We start from the raw sequence: 18,695 nt of genomic DNA on the forward strand, positions 1-18,695 counted from the left end.
ACTTTGTTTACTCACTCTCAAACTAGGAGTAGTACCAAAGCTCGATAAAGTTACAAAACCTTGTCTCTCTCGAGAAGGAAACTTAAAGAATCAAGATTGTAGAATTGCAAAATTTACATTATTATGTGATCGTTTTATAACTTTTGTAAACCTTATGCAACAGTTTACACAGCTAGCTAAAGATTACTACCTATAAATCAAAATTTGTTTTCATACCACTCCCCAAGTTTCGATTCACTCATCTCAGCTTGTTTAGTTATATTAGTGCAATGCATGTGAGAAAACCATAAAATGACTAGTCCTTGAAATGAAGGTATAGTGTAACAAACATGAAAACATGAAATGAAAGGTCCACACTTGCATTTTGTTGTTTCTCCCATTCTAAGATATCTCAAATCTAACGGTTGGAATCGATTTTGCTTGCTCGAATCGGATCAACGGTGTAAGAATGATGTTTTTTGGGTTTGCCATGTGTTAGGATGGAAGTGAACATTAAATGAAAGACAGAGAGTGAGTTCTATGTATGATGATAGTGATCATGATCATCATGACATGACCTGGTGAACTAAATTTGAGTAGTTGAAAGAATTAAATTTTTCTTTTGCTCTGTTTTGCATATGTTCTTTAAAAGCAAAATCTACTTTTGGGACCCAAAACATTACTCAAAACCAAGATTCAAACTTTCTTATTCAAGCAGTCACCAAATGGAGTTTTTTACAAGACGAGGAAAGGAGTGGAAAAAGAGAAATCCAATAAATTTGATTACTATGAAAGATATTAATGACATTCATCAATAAATTTGGATTATGATTATGACAGAGTGTTTAGTTTTCGAAAAAAGCAAACATGTTCAAACAAAAAGAAATATTCTGAAATATAAAACTGACTTTTCAGATCTAGTCCACCATTCAACAACCACATGGTTGTTGTATTTATGAACTCTACTATACAATAGAGGCAAAGCTCCAGCATATGAGAGCCATGGAACAGAAGAATTTAAGCTGTTTTTATCAATATAATATTCGACTATGAATTGGGCAATCACAGGACATGTTGGGATACCTATAATGGCTCTAGATGTCAGTAGACTTGTGTTTTTCAAACATTTCGTCAACACTCAACATCTCATGACACAAAAAGTGGGATTAGATTAAAGGAATTCTGAACGAACATTGAGTTTCTAGTCTATGAACCTCTCAAACGAACAAACAAATTGGTTTCTTCTAGTTTATATATCCCTGAAACTTATCTAGCAAAATATGTAAGGGTCGAAACAGTTCTCGCAGGTTTCCTAGAGGATATGGCTGATGCATAATATTGTACAACGTGCATCCGATGTGGGACAAAATTGAAAGATGAAACGTACGTGAAAGCACTCTTCTTTGTAGCTATAATTCATCTGAGGAACGGCTTCCAGAAGAAAAGAATTGCAGAGCCATATCTTTGGCTATTTGAAGCAAACTCTTAACGTCGTTGCTGCCCACTTCTAGACAGTCTTGTAATAACTCTCCATCGACTACTTCAGCTTGCACCATCTCCCAAAACTCCCTCAATGCACCCTAACAATTATAAAATGAACACACAACAATGTACATAAGTTTTCAGCCTATAGACTAACAGGAAAACTCTATCAAATGACTTGAAACAAAGACTAACTTCAATAGCAAACATGTCCACTAGGAAAGATCAATGGAAAGCAATAAACGACTTACTAGTGACTGAGCAAACACAAAACTAACGAAGTCTCAACTACAAAACTATTGTATGCGACGAGAATTAATGTGAGCTTGAGACCTAATAAAACAGCCAACTCTCAAGCTCACTTCCTCAAACACATACATATAAACTTCACTTACAGAACAAGTAGTGAATTATCACAAGAAACGAACAATAAGCAACAATACTCAAACAATACATATTTTTACTATAAATTCTTCAAAACCTGTTCTCTGTTACGATAATCAAAATGAACTTGGGACCTAACAGAAGAGACAACTCTCAAGCTCAACAACTCAACACATAAATACAGAAAAAGTAGTGAATTATAACTAGAAACTTCACAATTGACAACTCATGCTTTCATTTCGTAAAATGATGACTCAAAGTATCACTCTTTTTCTCTACTCCAAAGCAGATTTTGTTGTTTTCTCTAGTGTAATGAATCTAAAGATCAATCCTTTAAGGGGTTTTAAGAATCCGTACCGATTTACCAAAGATTCTGAGAAGACGGTTAAGCAATCGTTTCGAAACACGGAGAGCTTTGCCATAGCTCCTAGCAACAGAGCTCGCTTTATCAGCATTAGATTCAGCTCTATTAAACTCTGTAACCAAACCCATAAGCTCATTGAGATCACCAATCGCACCATACATCTCACCGTAGTCAATCCCACCTTTTCTCCAAGCGTAATTCCACATGTAATCCCACCCAACAGACCAAGCTCTGCTCAAAAACCCTAACCCTAATCCACGATCTATCTCTTCAGCCATGGCTCGTACCCGAGTCGAACCCGACGCGTCTCCGCGTGAAGCGCGCAAGTTAGCGACGCGGAGAAGGAGGGATCGTGAGCTTGACATTAGGGTTTTGTATTGTGTGAATGAAAATGGGAAAGTGAAGCCATTTACGAAAATTGGTGATGGAAATGAGACCGTGAGGATGAGGAATAGAACGGAGAAGAGCTTAATCTTCGCCGGAGGAGATAACTTTCCGGCCATTGATTCCGATGATGACTGTTTGACTTTTAGTCAACGTCTCGTCGAGAGAAAAAAGGTTTAAGTAAATGAAAACGATGGCGGTGTGAGTGTGACCGTACTGCTGACGTGGACCTCTTCCCGGTTTAGATTGATTCCCCCGGTTTAGATTTTAATTGCGATCCGGTTCGTTTTCAATTATGTCTTCTGTTTCTTCTTTGTTTCATGTAAAGGAGAAATGAAATATATGGATAGTCAATATGGTTTCACCTACAAATTGTTTTCTTTTTTTTTGTCAACTCACAAATTGTAATTGTGTTTATAAACTAATGTCTAAAAATGTATGTAAGGGTAAGAGTATGGTTTTGATTGGTAATCCATACTTTGATATAAATATATTGTTTTGACCGTCGTTAAAAGCGTTATTAGAAGCGGTATCCTAGTTTATTATATAGTTTTTGTATACAGTTTTATTTTAGTTTACGATTTTGTTTTATAACTCGATAGAAGCCTATATATTAAATACTTACTATAGTTGTATCAAAGTCAACATTATATTCTTTTTGTGAGGTAATTATACCTATTCATGGGTAATATCAAGAAATTGGACCAATCTAAAAGATTTGCAACCTTTTAGGAAGTCATAACCTAAACTTGGGCCAGACCTATATCTTCCACTATTAACAACTTGGCTGGCCCAAACCAAACATTATCGTTTACTCTATCCAATCCAATTTAAGCCTCGTTTTCACATTGTTCCTAACTTTACACAAGTGTTGAATTCTATATTTTTGTTTTATTGTTGCAAATATTGAAGTTGAATGAATATTTTGATCAAACTAAGAAAATATTGTTACAGAAAATGTATCTAAATGACCGAAATTTTACGATATATAAATCATGCAAAAACTATGTATAGCTCAAATGTTTGTGTCTTAAAAACATAAAAAACAGCACTTTTCAATATAATTAGGTAATCAGGTTTTGCATTGTTGGCTTACAAATGAAAAAGTTAACGTTGATGTATTTCAAAGAGAATAGTATTTAGTTGCAAAACTAGATCAGCCATACAAAGTGGCTGTTCTTATCATAAGGGCATCCACAAAATCTTTAGCTAACCTCTTCAAACGTGACATTGCCTAAGTCTTGAATGGAAAGGGAAGTCTATTATTTACATATCGCATTATTATAGTTTCTGAAATAGATGAAACTTCAATGCATGCTTTTAAGATATAAAGGTTATCTCTCTTGCTAATTATTTTGGCAAACCATTCTCCATCCAACGCAGACCACATATCTTTTCTTATTGTGCAAGATCATCATCTCTTTGTAATCATTTTGTACCGAAAATAATTACTCTTCAAAAACTTAGTTTAGTGAAAGAAGATATTATTGAAACATATATAATTATATCTCTGTTTATAAACTACTTAGTTCCATGTAATAAGGAGTGACATGCTCGAGCATGGGGGTGTAGGCTTTGGTTTGGGACCTTGGCGTATAGCTTAGGTTTCGGCAAGTCCTAGTACAATACTGACATCTATATAAACACAAAATATGTCAATTTTATTGGTCAAACGAATATTTCATTTTTACATCACTAAGATTGCAATCAATTTCATATATAAAGTCTCTCTTCCTCTCATTTTGTTTTATTCGTTATAACTTGGTGTTAGTATCGTGTTCAAACATTCAAGGTCACATAAAGAAAAGACTCCACTTAGTTTCATTAACAATGGAATTTATAGTACTTGACTATGGAATTAGATAGAGGGCAACAAATTATATATTTTGAATTATATATAAACAAGAAATATAAAATGAGAAAAGAAATATTAGAGGTTAAAAGTTAAAACCAGTTTGTGTTTTCAAAGCTTCTTAGTATAAAAGAGGGCTTCACAGCCATATCTCAACAGATACATATATGTGGTAAAATCTTGCAAAAGTGAAATGAATATATAAAAGATTGCCGACTCTTATTTTGACAACTTATTGCAGTGGAATCATATTCATACATGGCTTACAAAGCCACACATGTGAAAAAATCTTTTAGTAAATGTTGGAATGGCTAAAAAGGTTGAGCTGATGAATCTATTTGCAGATTGGACCATTCTTATTTTTATTTATCAATTATTAATGTATATTGGTGTGTAATTAAGAGAATATAATTCTTCTCTAGTCTCTTTTTTCTATTTTCTTCTCTGATTTCTCAGCATTCAGCTTTTCTTTTCGATTATTGTTGCACTTGTTGTAAAAACGAAACTCATTTTCTTTTAAATATAATTTAACATTATTTTCAAAAAAAAAAAAAAAAAAAAGAGAATATAATTCTACTGTAGATCAACTACAAATCACATTTACATAGAAACCAATTTAGTTCGTAGCAGTTTGTTATCCATCCTAAAAATAGAATAATCTAATATAATCCACTAATTGTTTAGTTCGTTTTATTCGCAAAATTCATTTTAACTTAAAAGTAAAAATTATAAAATATAAAATTGATTTCTACCCAAATTTATAGGTTTGACTTGAATTAATATATTTACCACTAAGCTACTATTTACTATAAAATCTAACATAGTTGGATATATATGTATATATACCAAGTTATACTGTTACACACCAACACAAAATGTAAAGATATAGCAGTCCATATACTGTAATGGCAAAAATCTTATAATTTGTTCAAGAGCTAAGAAAATGATGTTCTTTCAATGTATTGAAGGGTTGCTAGCTAAGCTCAACTAAAAAAAAAAAAAAAAACAAACAACGGTGATTTCTTGGACTAAGAAGAAAACGAAGATGGAAAAGAGATAAAATAACATAATTTGAAAGATAAAATAACATAATTTGAGAGATAAAATATCATAAGATGAGGACAAATGAGTATGGTCGAATGAAATCTCTTGTACTCCAAGAATAACGTGCAAACAAATATTAAAAACCAAAAAACTCTTTACCCATATGTTTTTAGAAGTTCAATAAAACTGATTTGCAGAATATCTTTTTTTCCACAAATTTACAAATTTAAGAAGATTAATCAACTATAGTAGCACCAAAACTTCAATCATATATCACGAAAAGATATAGCTAGGTGGTGCTTGAATGGTATACCATTTGATCATGTTTTTCTATTTTTAAGACATGATTTTAGCAAAAAAAATTTACCATTTGTTATATTTATGATATTTTGATGTTTTTACGATTTTAAAAGTAGTTAAAATACATGTTATAATTTAGTGGTTTATTATAGTATGGGTAATGTGTTATTATTATCCAATAAAATCCATACATGCATGCAAGTAAAAATACATGGTGGACAAGTCATTATAAGGCATTCACAAGATTGAAAGGTGAAAAGCAAAATCTGAAATATTCTCTGCTTGAGGATTAGCATAGCTGTCGTCTAACTCTAATTCTTGTTCTATCCAATTCTCACCACCCAAAATGCAACAAGATAATATATAAAGAAGAAACTCAGAATTCTGTTATGAGAGAGTTGTCATGCATAGCAAACCAAACCAAAAACAAAGGCAGAAGAGATTTTCCCAAGAAAACAGAAAGCCCATATGATGAAAACTGAATCTACCAATCAAGTTTCAAGATTCTTTTTTCGCAGCCAATTGTATAAGTCGACACCCTCAATTACTTTTTGTTGCTATTTTTTGTTATGCTTTTTTTTATTATTTCAATTTATGCGATCAAAATGAGTTTTGCAAACACTATTATAGTCGCTATTATCTTTCCTTTGTCTCATACAATCGTATTTTTTTTGGGACATAATATTCTATTAATCAAGTGATGTAATATATATTTTAGTTTATATTTTGTATGATGTATTATCATGTGTTATATTATTTTATATTTTTGTATTAGATTATCTTGTTTTATGATATAATCTTTTGTTTTATCTTGTTTTGTATAATGTATTTTATTTTAGTTTATTCGACCAAGTGTATTTCAAATTTTTGTTTAACTTATATAAACTTTAATATATACCTCAATCTTCCAGATACATGGAGGTAAAAATATGTTAAGATAAATGAGTTTATTATATCTACATATCACCACACCTTTTATAAGTTTATCACCATACTAAAAATATACTTTTCAATATGTAATCTGTTTTAAGATACGTTAGTAATTCCTTAGAAATTGAGATATTACAAACATCTTTGCCATGTCTTAGTTGTGAACCAAGTTAGTTACTTTCTATAATGTAAGCAAATTAATCAACATTAGTATGTCCTGACCATTATCGTTTGTGCGTTCACACATATGCTCTTGTCTACGGAAACCTCTTGCCTCATGGTCAAGAATTTTAAAGAGGTATCAGCTAGCCTTGTTAATCACATCGAGATATTTTCTTGTATCTTATCTTTCATTCACAAAGTATAAAATATAGTCTATGAATAGTTTATTCATTCTTAAATTTTATTCAGTTCAAAGATGTTTAACTGTAAAATTCTCTTAGGAGTGAAAAGATAAATTGTTAAATTATTATAAACTTTTCCATGTCTATTTTGTTTTAATATATATACCGGGTAAATATTTTAAAAAAAAAACAAATCTTTTAGTACTACTATTTACGATCAAATGTTTTTTTATATCGCTTTTTCATGCTCTACAAAGTTGTATTTTAAAATATAAAATTATTTTTTAAGGTTTAAGTTTTTTTTATAAAGTATGTTATAATATAAGTAATTGCAATAAGGTTTGGGCATGTTATATAAGGTTATCTAAATCGTTATAAGGCGTGTTTGTTTAGAGGGTAAGACTAATCGAGTCATCATCATTTGACTTCGACCAATACAACGAATCTTCAACCAATAGATCACCACGATTAGTTAAGAGATAGTCTTTTTTTCCTATATTTTTGTGTTCTTTCTTTTCTTTATTTAACTTTCTTAAAAGGGGTTTGAATTTGTTGCACTTTGCCTTATTATAAATAGCCCATCAAACCCATACAGAGCATTAGGGCTTATAACATTCCATCAAGGCCATGAAGAAGCTCACTTGTCTCTTCCCTCTCCTCTTTATCTTCCCCTTCTTAGCCTCATGCTCTGGAAAAAAAGAGGTTCCTATTACTATTCTTATTACTTTTTCTTTTCAGATTCAGAACAAACATTTCTACACTTCAATGTTCACTGATTCTCAATTCCAACTCTGCCTTGATTTGTTACCATATAGTAGTCATAATCTTTAGTCAATTACCCACATTTTCATTACAATCTTTATATTTTTTGGTTTGGTAGGTGTATATAGTCTATTTTGGAGAACATAAAGGTGATAAAGCCTTACATGAAATAGAAGAACATCATCATTCTTATCTTCAATCGGTTAAAGAAACCGAAGAGGACGCTAGAGCATCCCTCGTGTATAGCTACAAACATAGCATCAATGGCTTCGCAGCTGAGCTAACCCCGGAAGAAGCCTCTAAACTAGAAAGTAAGTCAAAAAACAAAAAAAAACAAACCCATTTGATATTTTGTTATGTGTATTAACAAAAACACAATTTTTTGGTTTTGTTCAAAAAAACAGAATTGGCAGAGGTTGTTTCAGTATTCAAGAGCCATCCAAGAAAATACCAAGCGCATACAACAAGGTCATGGGAGTTTGTAGGATTGGAAGAGGAGGAAACTGATGATACCGATGGACGACCTATAAAAAACGATGTAGATGATCGGTTTCGAGTCGGAAGAAAGTTTTTGAGGAAGGCCAAACATGGAGATGGAATCATCGTCGGTGTTCTCGACAGTGGTAAGTTAAGCTGTCTCTATAGCTACTAATTTATTATTTAGAATATGATTGTTTTCTGTTAGCTATAAAAAATAGGTTTTTTGTTAAATTTTTCATTTATTTTTGGGAGTAACTGCAAAACAAAAAATTTATAGTCAAGGTTTATTTTGGATAACATGAGTGGAAAGAATAAAATTTGTGTCATATTCATGTGAACCTTTGTGTTATCTTTACTCACGCACACATATAAGCGCCGCGATAAGAGCCATAAGATTAGTTTGTGAGTATTATAAAATAAGAATATGATTGTTTTTTGGATTCTTAGAATATAATCATCACTGATTCTTTTGATGAGAACGTACACCAAACTTAAATGGACCTAACTCCAACGTTGATAGTTGAGTTATTACGTGAGTGAGTAGAGTTGCGTTACGGTCAAGAATTCAAAGATTCAAGGAACTTTTTCATTTTTGTAAATTATCTTTTTAGAATCATTAGTATATTAATCGGTCATTATTGAGAAATTGATTTGTTTTGGGGAAATGAAAAAGGTGTGTGGCCAGAATCAAGGAGTTTCAGTGATAAGGGAATGGGACCAATTCCAAAGTCATGGAATGGAATCTGCCAAACCGGAGTTGCCTTTAACTCTTCTCACTGTAACCGGTAAGATAATTTTTTTCCATATTTTGTTAAGAATATCTATAATTTCTTTATCAAAACAAATAGAGGATGTTGATGTTGTGCATGCATATCAACAATTATATGAATAAAACTATAGATAAAAAGTGTATAGGTAAGAAAATAGATTAAAAGTAAAACTATACGTCCATATCACCCAATAGGTTCCTTAGCAAAGATCCAAAGAACCTCATGCAAGAATCTTTTTATTTTTTATATATATGTGAATATGATGATGTGATATGTTGTTCTATATTGATCATTTAACTCCTTTACACATAGTAATATAAGATTAGATACTTATGTAGAATTATAAAATGTTAAGTTTTTTTACTGCGAAAATGACACAATTCTGATAAGATTATTTCACTAGAAACTCAAATATTACAACATCGATTTTTTTTTTTTTTTTGCTTTTTCAAGATTTAGCAACATTGAAAATGGCATACGAGTATGTATAGTTTTGTGAGTTGCCACTGTCCGAAACATTAGGTCACAATCTCAATGTTTTGTTCGGTTGCGATAATTGATCAGCAACTTTTTTAAGCTTGCGTATCATCATCATTCACGAGAGCCACCTTTAATTATTATTCTATTACATTAGTATTTATATTATTTCTATATACAACGATGCATTATTTTCGCTTGCAGACTCTGTAACTGTTCACTTATGTAAGCCTGCCATCAAAAACCATACAAAGATATTTGTATTGGCTATTCTTATGCATGAAACCGAAAACTTTTGATAATTGATTGTTATATGCAAGCTTTGGTCTTATATGTAAGGGACAAAAACTTATTTGCTTCTTTCTAGATAATATTGTTCACCCGTGACTCTTCTCAACTTGTTTGTTATATCATCAATTCTTATGTTTTTATAATATCATTGTGTGCCCAATTAAGTTTAATATCACTTGTTTATTGGAGGCTTCTCAAATGTTTAAAGACTTAAAACAAATGATTAATGTTTTACTAATTACAGGAAAATTATTGGAGCGAGATATTACGTGAAAGGATACGAAAGATATTTCGGAGCGTTCAACGTTACAGCAAACAAAGACTTCTTGTCTCCACGAGATCCGGACGGACATGGATCACACACAGCCTCTACTGTCGTTGGTCGAAGAGTGTACGGTGCATCCGCACTGGGAGGTTTCGCAATGGGCTCGGCCTCGGGCGGTGCACCGTTAGCTCGTCTAGCTGTTTACAAAGCCTGTTGGGCCAAGCCCAACGCGGAGAAAGTTGATGGAAATGTTTGTCTACAAGAGGACATGCTTGCCGCGATCGACGACGCGATCGCGGATGGCGTCCACGTAATCAGCATTTCTATCGGAACGACTGATCCTTTGCCGTTACAACAAGACGGAATCGCGATTGGAGCGTTACATGCGATTAAAAAGAACATTGTCGTTGCGGCTAGCGCTGGGAATTCAGGGCCAAAGCCGGGGACTTTGTCGAATCCGGCACCGTGGATTATTACCGTTGGAGCTAGTACTCTCGATCGGGCTTTTGTTGGCGGCCTTGTTCTTGGTAACGGCTTTACAGTTAAGGTAACTAGACCATAACTATATACTAAATATTTGTATACATCATACGTTACATTGTATAATATATAGTTTTCTTTCTGTGTTATTTAGACGGAGTCGATTACGGCATTTAAAATGGACAAATTCGCGCCTCTTGTATATGCTGCTAATGTGGTTGTTCCAGGCATTGCATTGAACGATACATCGTAAGACTTGCTCTCTTACTAATTTTATCATTTATCTTATTTAATTTTATATTTGACCTAATGATCTTTGTTTTGTGTGTGTGTGAAGGCAATGTTTACCAAATTCACTTAAACCGGAGCTTGTGGCTGGTAAAGTAGTCTTATGTTTAAGAGGAGCCGGTTCAAGAATTGGTAAAGGTATAGAGGTAAAACGAGCCGGAGGAGCCGGTATGATTCTCGGAAATTCCCCGGCTAACGGCAATGAAATCCCGTCGGATTCTCACTTTGTTGCGACTGCCCCGGTTACCCCAGCCGTGGTCGAGAAAATTCTCGAATATATCAAAACCGATAAAAACCCGAAGGCTTTAATCAAACCGGGGAAAACGGTTTACAAATACCAAGCAGCTCCTTTGATGACCGGGTTTTCTAGTCGCGGTCCAAACGTGATAGATCCCAACATTCTAAAGGTAAACTTCTTGTTTTGTTAATTAAATTCAAACAAAACCAAAACGACTCATAACCGAAATTAACCGGTTTTGATGATTCTTGTTGCGGGTTTAATAGCCGGATATAACCGCGCCTGGACTGAACATACTGGCTGCATGGAGTGGAGCAGACTCACCAAGCAAAGTTGCAGTAGATCAAAGAGTTGCAGATTTTAATATCTACACAGGAACTTCAATGTCTTGTCCTCATGTCTCTGGTGCAGTTGCTCTTCTCAAAGCCATTCATCCCAAATGGAGTAGTGCTGCTATAAGATCTGCTCTTATGACCACTGGTAAAAACAAAACATTCATTGTTTTATTTCATCGGTTCGGTTTAGCTAAACCAAAATCTTTAAATTGTCTTTGGAACTAATTAAATGTGTGTTGTGTTTTGGTTTAGCTTGGATGACTAACGATGAGAATAAACCAATCCAAGACGCTAATGGTTTACCCGCAAACCCATTTGCACTTGGGTCAGGACATTTCAGACCAACCAAAGCTGCAGATCCCGGTTTAGTCTATGATGCATCATACCGAGCTTACCTTCTATATGGCTGTTCGGTTAACTTAACCAATATTGACCCGACATTCAAATGTCCTAGTAAAATCCCTCCCGGTTACAATCTCAATTACCCGTCGATCTCGGTCCCGAATCTCACCAAGACCGTGACCGTTAAAAGAACGGTTACAAATGTTGGAATAGGTAACTCAACAACAAGCACATACCTATTCAACGCTAAACCGCCATCGGGTGTTTCGGTTAAAGCGATACCGAATGTGTTATCCTTTAACCGGATTGGTCAGAAGAAGCGGTTTAAAATCGTGATTAAACCGCGGACGGGCCAGGTGATGAACGCGACTGAAAAGGGTCAATACCAATTTGGATGGTTTAGTTGGACAGATAGTGACCATGTTGTGAGGAGTCCTATTGCTGTTTCTTTAGCTTGATTGTTGTGTGCTTTATTTGGTGGTGGTGGTATTATTATTACTATTAGTCGGCTTGGATTTAATAGGGGTCAAAATGAAAGAAATGAAAAATCTTCTTTTTACTAATCACTCAAAGAAGCATTTGTCAATTTGTAATCGTTATTACTTGTGAGTTGTGAAGCTGAGTGGAAGAAGAAATTACCAAGTAATTGGATCGACCATTTATTTACATATCATGCCAACAAACAAACAAATAATCTTTTTAGCGGTACACACTAATTAAGGACTATGACACACAAGATGATTTTAGTGTGATCGGTAATGGGTACAATCAAGTTTTATGGTTTACTAATACAACACTTTCATGATATGATGTCTGACCTTTTGTATTTTAAAATTTACGATTTTTTATTTTTATTTTTATTTTTATAGTTATATTAAGCTCAAAGTCAAATGTAATACCATGGTGCTTTTAGTTTAGTACAACTATGAGACTATTAAAAAAATAAAGGAAAATAGAAACAAATCATGAATTAAATTAAAAATTAAGATAAAAAATTAAGATAGTATTGTACTTAACTTGGCTTTCAGGCTAGGATGTTAAAAAAAAAAGTTAAATATATCAAATTTTATATCTATATTCTCGTAACAAATTGTCTTTTGTTTTTCCGTTGGTATCAATAGTGGTAAGTTGTTTTCCATGATCATTGTTTTTTCATATATTGTAATTTAGAATTAGTTCATACTGTAATTTGTAGTTTTCTCTTTAACAAAACACATATTTTCTGCTAACAAATACATCTTAACCGTAAAAAAAATAGATTCAGTTACTAAAATCTTTAAAATATTCAGTTTGTTGGAGGATATCCATATCGTTATAACATATTGGGTACTTTGTATTGGATTCCGGAAACTATTCACAACATTTCTATGTTTTATGAATAGAAGGTTTCTCTATCCATTACCAACAAGAACAAGTATTCAGGTACGTTTTTCAAAACGAATATGTTTAATGATATTTTCCTATTTTGATGTTAGTTTTTTTTTGAACTTAGATTGAACTGGATTCAAATTAGGAAGTCTACCTAAATACATCTAATCGAACTGAAATCAAATTACCACAATTTACTTTTGTGTGCCTATTTACAATTATGAATTTGGAAAATTGTATAGAAATTACATAAATTTGATTTTTTTTTCATTTTTATTTTATTTTAATAGAGAATTACTTTTGGAAAAATGATACAATACAGTAGATTCTCGTTTGTTTTCTGAACAACTATAAATCTATAATATTGGGGTTGTATTTTAAAAACCTTTTCGTATAATGAACATTATATTTATATCCAATCAAATTTTGTATCTAGATTCTCCTAACAATTTTTTTCTCTTTTTTGGTTGTTGACAATGTATTTTTCTTTATTAAATACTGTTATACCGAAATGCCTAGAATATTCCTCCATAGATTAATACAATGTAAATAATTTAGTACGATAAAAGTATCTAAAACAATCAGATTTTCAAGATGAATACATAACATTTGATAAAATTAATTACATAAACTAGTATTTATCTTATGAAAAAACCATCGAACTTCTATAATTAATTTGGTTGTACTTAAAAAATTTGTTGTTCTTTTGTCTGTCTACTATAAATAACCCATCAAATACCTAATGGGAGCATTAGGCAGTAACATTTCGCCAAACCGAAAGGAAAAAAAAAATTAAGGCCATGAGACGAATTTTTCTCACCCTTCTCCTATGTCTCGTTCCTCTCTTAGCTTCATGCACTAAAGAGAAACATGTTAGTATTATATATGGTGCTTGTTAAAATCCCAAATCGTTCCCAAATTTAATATTCAAATTCATTGTTTCTTAAGTTAACTCCTCACAATTTTTTTGGGAGGTTTTTGTAGGTGTATATTGTTTATTTTGGAGAGCATAAAGGTGATAAAGCCTTCCATGAAATTGAAGCTCATCATCACTCTTATCTTCAATCGGTTAAAGAGTCCGAAGAAGATGCCAAGTCATCGCTATTGTATAGCTACAAACATAGCATCAATGGCTTTGCGGCTGAGCTAACACCGGACCAAGCCTCTAGACTCAAAGGTACGTAAACGCTAAACAAACCACGTTTATGTTTTCCTATGACTATTGAGTTATATTTAAAACTCAATATTAATAGTTCATTTTTTCCATATAGGACTCAGAGGAGTCGTGTCAGTATTCAAGAGCAATCCAAGAAAGTATAAGATCCATACGACAAGATCATGGGAGTTTGTAGGGTTAAAGGATGAAGATGAACTTTATCTTGATGCATACAAATACAATGTGAACGACCGGTTTCGTGTGGGAAGAAAGTTTTTGAGTAAGGCGAAACACGGCGACGGTGTCATAGTTGGTGTTATCGATAGTGGTAAGTTGTTTTCCATTATCATTGCTTTTGTCATATATTTTACAAATTAGAAATGGTTCATACTTAATTTTTAACAAAACTCATATTTTCTTAACCATAAAAAGAGATAATTCAGTTACTAAAATGTTTAAAAAAATTTAGTTTGTTGGTGGATTTCAAATCGTTATAGTATCAATTCGTTATTGATTTTTTTTTTGTCAACTAATTTGTTGTTAATTATAGTTAAATATATAATATGGTATATTTGGCGTAACAAATTTGTTTATGTCTTTGGGGAAATACAAAAATAAAAACTAAAGGGGTGTGGCCAGAGTCAAGGAGCTTCGATGACAAAGGAATGGGACCAATTCCAGAATCTTGGAAAGGAATTTGCCAAACCGGAGTTGCGTTCAACTCTTCCCACTGTAATCGGTAACAATTAAAATCTTGTTTAGCTCTTTCATAATCAGATAATATATTCATAATTAAATTACTAAATTTAATCAATTTAACAGTATATATTTCATGAGCTACATATCTAATTTTCTATCATTTTTTTCCTTTTAACATGAAACAATTTCACCAAATATACGAAGAAGCCACTTTTGTTATGAAATCACTAAAACTTGATCAAATGAACTTACAAATTTTAAGATTGACATAAGTTTAAATATGCACACTAGTCCTAATATGCATGGACACTAATTTAGCTTAATACAAAAAATAATCATTTACGGTTCTTACTTGTAGACTATCGAGTAATTAATATGTATCTTAGAAATGCTTAATAATGCTTTATCATCATTTTCGATTTTATCGACGTTAATCATAGGAAAATTATCGGAGCAAGGTACTACTCAAGAGGGTACGAGAGATATTACGGACAGTTCAATGCCGAAGCTAACAGAGACTTCTTGTCTCCACGAGACGCCGATGGACATGGTTCCCACACAGCTTCAACCGCCGTTGGCCGCAGAGTAAACGGCGTTTCTGCACTTGGCGGCATTGCAAGGGGAACGGCTTCAGGCGGGGCCTCATTGGCTCGTCTCGCCGTTTACAAAGCTTGTTGGACGGTTCCAAACGCGCAAAAATACGTCACAAACACTTGTTTTGACGAAGATATGTTGGCTGCGTTTGACGACGCGATTGCTGATGGCGTCAATGTTATTAGTATTTCGATTGGAGCGGTTGAACCGCATACGTATTCGGAAGATGGAATCGCGATCGGATCGTTACATGCGGTTAAGAGAGATATTGTGGTTGCGGCTAGCGCTGGAAACGATGGACCGGATGGGGCAACTCTGTCGAATCCAGCTCCGTGGATTATTACCGTCGGAGCTAGTAGTCTTGATCGGTATTTCGTTGGTCGTCTTGAACTTGGTGATGGCTTTCAATTCGAGGTAATAAATAAACTCAACACTAAAATGTTACACCTTAATCATTCTTAAACCATATACATATAAAAGGCTAATATAAGTTAAAGTTTGGAGTTTATATTTGGACTATATATATACTGTATTATATTTCTATATTTTGATATAAATTTAAAGGTTGTGCTTAGTTCTATGAATTAATAACGTATGCATGTATATTATGAAGTTAAAGTAATGTTTTTAATTTAATTTTCTAGTCGGACTCATTGACGACATTAAAGATGGACAACTTTGCTCCTCTAGTCAACTCTCTTGACGTAGCTGTTCCCGGCTGTACAAGGGAAGAAGCATCGTAAGTTTTTTACTTTTTATTAAACAGTTTAATATTTATTTGGACTAACTATTTTTGTTTTTGTGGTGGTGAAGGCAATGTGTACCGAATTCACTTTCACCGGATCTTGCGAGAGGTAAAGTGATATTATGTATGAGAGGTTTCGGTTCATCACGTTCAACAATTGGTAAAAGTATTGAGGTAAAACGAGCCGGAGGTGTCGGTATGATATTAGCAAACTCTCGGGCAGGCGATGGGTTCGACGTTGTGTCTCATTTCGTACCGACTGCTTTGGTTTTCTCATCTACGGTTGGTAGGATTCTTGATTACATGTACAATGATTATGAACCGGTGGCTTTCATCAAACCAGCAGAAACAATACTTTATGGATACCAACCGCAAGATTCGGTTTACCCGTATAAACCGGCTCCTTTTATGACTAGTTTTTCTAGTAGAGGCCCAAATTGGGTAGATGCTAATATTCTTAAGGTAAATAACTCTTTTGTTCTTGTGACTTCAATTTTTGTAAAACTCTAATACATAACACATTTTTGTGGTTTATAACAGCCGGATATCATCGCGCCGGGACTGAATATACTGGCTGCATGGAGCGGGGCAGATTCCGCGAGCAAAGCTTCGATAGACCGAAGAGTGATAGATTATAATCTTGACTCAGGAACATCTATGTCTTGTCCTCATGTTGCTGGTGCAATTGCCCTTCTCAAAAGCATGCATCCCACATGGAGTAGTGCTGCTATAAGATCTGCCCTCATGACCACTGGTAAGTAGTGGTAACAAAACTTTCTGGTTATTAAGCTGGGTTAAAATAACTAAACCGAACTTTGATTATTAGAAGTATTCAATCCGGTTTTTGATTCATTTTCAGTTTGAAAACATTGGTTAAATGTCTAAATAATGAAATGGTCTTTTATTGGATCATACTTTTGGTACATTATGGTCTTACAACTAAACTAGTGACTTGTATTGTCGTAGCTTCGATGACCAACGAGGACAACGAACCGATTCAAGACTTTGATGGTTCACCAGCGAGCCCATTTGCGCTTGGGTCAGGACATTTTAGACCAACAAAAGCACAATCTCCCGGTTTAGTCTACGATGCATCATACCGATCTTACCTTCTCTATTGCTGCTCGGTTGGTTTAACAAATCTTGATCCGACATTCAGATGTCCTAGCCAAATCCCTCCCGGTTATAACCTTAACTACCCGTCAGTCTCAATTCCTGATCTCATTGGGACAGTAACCGTTACGAGGACGGTCACATGTGTTGGACGGTCGAGTAACTCAACAAGCGTATATGTCTTCAATGCTCAACCGCCCTTTGGCGTCAATGTTATGGCTGAACCAAATGTTTTGGTCTTTGATCGGATTGGTCAGAAGAAAAGGTTTAACATCATTTTTAGGACAGATAGATATGAGTTCACAGGTGAGGCTCGGAGGAATCAATATCGGTTTGGATGGTTTAGTTGGAGCGATGGACACCATGTCGTGAGAAGTCCAATTGCAGTTTCATTAGTTTGATTGTAGTTTTGTTTTTCTTATTTAATTATAAGGGTGTTTTTAGTTGTTTTGACTCTTTTTTTTTTTTGAGGGTTTAGGGTGATTTTACTGGTTTCTATTTATTATTAGGATAAGTAAGAAATAAATAAAAATTTATAATAATTTCTCTAGTGTAGAGAGAATCCAAAGCTAGTAGGATTCAAGTTCAAATGAGCTTATTAAGCTAGATACAAATATAGAAAATGAGATTGAAATGAAATAGCTTATCAAACCCTATTTGTGCAAGTAAAGAAGATCTTTAGATTGTCATTAAAAACACAATAATGGCTTTAGATTTGATTTCAAACCGAAAACGAGAAAGAGAAGAGTTTCTCAAAGAGGCAACTCTTTAGGTTACTTTACATTGATGTTTTAAACACAAATTTATATGAATCTCTACTTGCCCAAATCCTTATGAACTTCTCATTGAACACTCTCTTGGACTTCTAATGGATTTATTAATATATAGCTCTAGTGTACACTTGCTCATCTACAAAATTTATCCTAAAGTTTCAAAACATGTTTAAACTGCATGTGGTTTCAAGGCTCTTCAATCTAATTTATTCTAATATTGATTTTGTATCGGACTCATTATTCACTTTTGTGTTCGTTGTTGCAGTAGTAGCTAAAATTCTAATACATGTTATATATAATAGCAAAATTGTAGCTCTCGTGTTAAGTTTTCAATACAATGTGCATTTTGTTTTGCTAAAAACATATATACGAACCTGCCAAAAATGATCCAAGTAATGTACGTAGACATGTTTCAAAAGATATCCATATATATATAGTTCAACAACATTCCAAGAA

At 33.5% G+C, this 18,695-nt stretch overlaps 3 protein-coding genes across 3 annotated transcripts; 2 read left to right on the forward strand and 1 right to left on the reverse strand.

Moving 5' to 3' along the window:
• Positions 1-1,125: 1,125 nt before the first annotated feature.
• On the reverse strand, positions 1,126-2,776 carry LOC17876239. The gene is made up of 2 exons (XM_006280991.2): positions 2,203-2,776; positions 1,126-1,559 (listed from the first exon to the last, which is right to left on the reverse strand). Exons 1-2 carry the CDS (start codon positions 2,710-2,712, stop codon positions 1,389-1,391), a joined length of 681 nt encoding a protein of 226 aa, XP_006281053.1. The 5' UTR covers positions 2,713-2,776; the 3' UTR covers positions 1,126-1,388.
• Positions 2,777-7,490: 4,714 nt separating this feature from the next.
• On the forward strand, positions 7,491-12,437 carry LOC17875043 (subtilisin-like protease SBT5.6). Its single transcript, XM_023777762.1, has 9 exons — positions 7,491-7,765; positions 7,944-8,136; positions 8,230-8,448; positions 8,979-9,090; positions 10,088-10,655; positions 10,743-10,837; positions 10,926-11,283; positions 11,381-11,594; positions 11,702-12,437. The coding sequence occupies exons 1-9, from the start codon at positions 7,691-7,693 to the stop codon at positions 12,247-12,249; spliced, it is 2,382 nt and encodes a 793-aa protein (XP_023633530.1). The 5' UTR covers positions 7,491-7,690; the 3' UTR covers positions 12,250-12,437.
• A 1,522-nt stretch (positions 12,438-13,959) lies between these two features.
• Positions 13,960-17,867, forward strand: LOC17875730 (subtilisin-like protease SBT5.5). Its single transcript, XM_023777728.1, has 10 exons — positions 13,960-14,031; positions 14,144-14,336; positions 14,431-14,643; positions 14,943-15,054; positions 15,473-16,022; positions 16,253-16,347; positions 16,422-16,768; positions 16,799-16,836; positions 16,894-17,107; positions 17,320-17,867. Exons 1-10 carry the CDS (start codon positions 13,960-13,962, stop codon positions 17,865-17,867), a joined length of 2,382 nt encoding a protein of 793 aa, XP_023633496.1.
• Positions 17,868-18,695: the final 828 nt, after the last annotated feature.

The sequence above is a fragment of the Capsella rubella genome, unplaced genomic scaffold (genome assembly GCF_000375325.1).
Source record: "Capsella rubella cultivar Monte Gargano unplaced genomic scaffold, Caprub1_0 scaffold_8, whole genome shotgun sequence".
In the NCBI taxonomy this organism is placed as follows: domain Eukaryota; kingdom Viridiplantae; phylum Streptophyta; class Magnoliopsida; order Brassicales; family Brassicaceae; genus Capsella; species Capsella rubella.

Coding starts and splice junctions, on each gene's coding strand:
- LOC17876239 (XM_006280991.2), bottom strand. CDS start 2,712: ATGGCCGGAAAGTTATCTCCTCCGGCGAAGATTAAGCTCTTCTCCGTT. Junction 1,560..2,202: donor TCAGAATCTTTGGTAAATCG/GTACGGATTCTT, acceptor TATAATTGTTAG/GGTGCATTGAGGGAGTTTTG.
- LOC17875730 (XM_023777728.1), top strand. CDS start 13,960: ATGAGACGAATTTTTCTCACCCTTCTCCTATGTCTCGTTCCTCTCTTA. Junction 15,055..15,472: donor AACTCTTCCCACTGTAATCG/GTAACAATTAAA, acceptor TATCGGAGCAAG/GTACTACTCAAGAGGGTACG. Junction 16,348..16,421: donor TGTACAAGGGAAGAAGCATC/GTAAGTTTTTTA, acceptor GTGGTGGTGAAG/GCAATGTGTACCGAATTCAC.
- LOC17875043 (XM_023777762.1), top strand. CDS start 7,691: ATGAAGAAGCTCACTTGTCTCTTCCCTCTCCTCTTTATCTTCCCCTTC. Junction 8,137..8,229: donor AGAAGCCTCTAAACTAGAAA/GTAAGTCAAAAA, acceptor TCAAAAAAACAG/AATTGGCAGAGGTTGTTTCA. Junction 8,449..8,978: donor CGTCGGTGTTCTCGACAGTG/GTAAGTTAAGCT, acceptor GAAATGAAAAAG/GTGTGTGGCCAGAATCAAGG.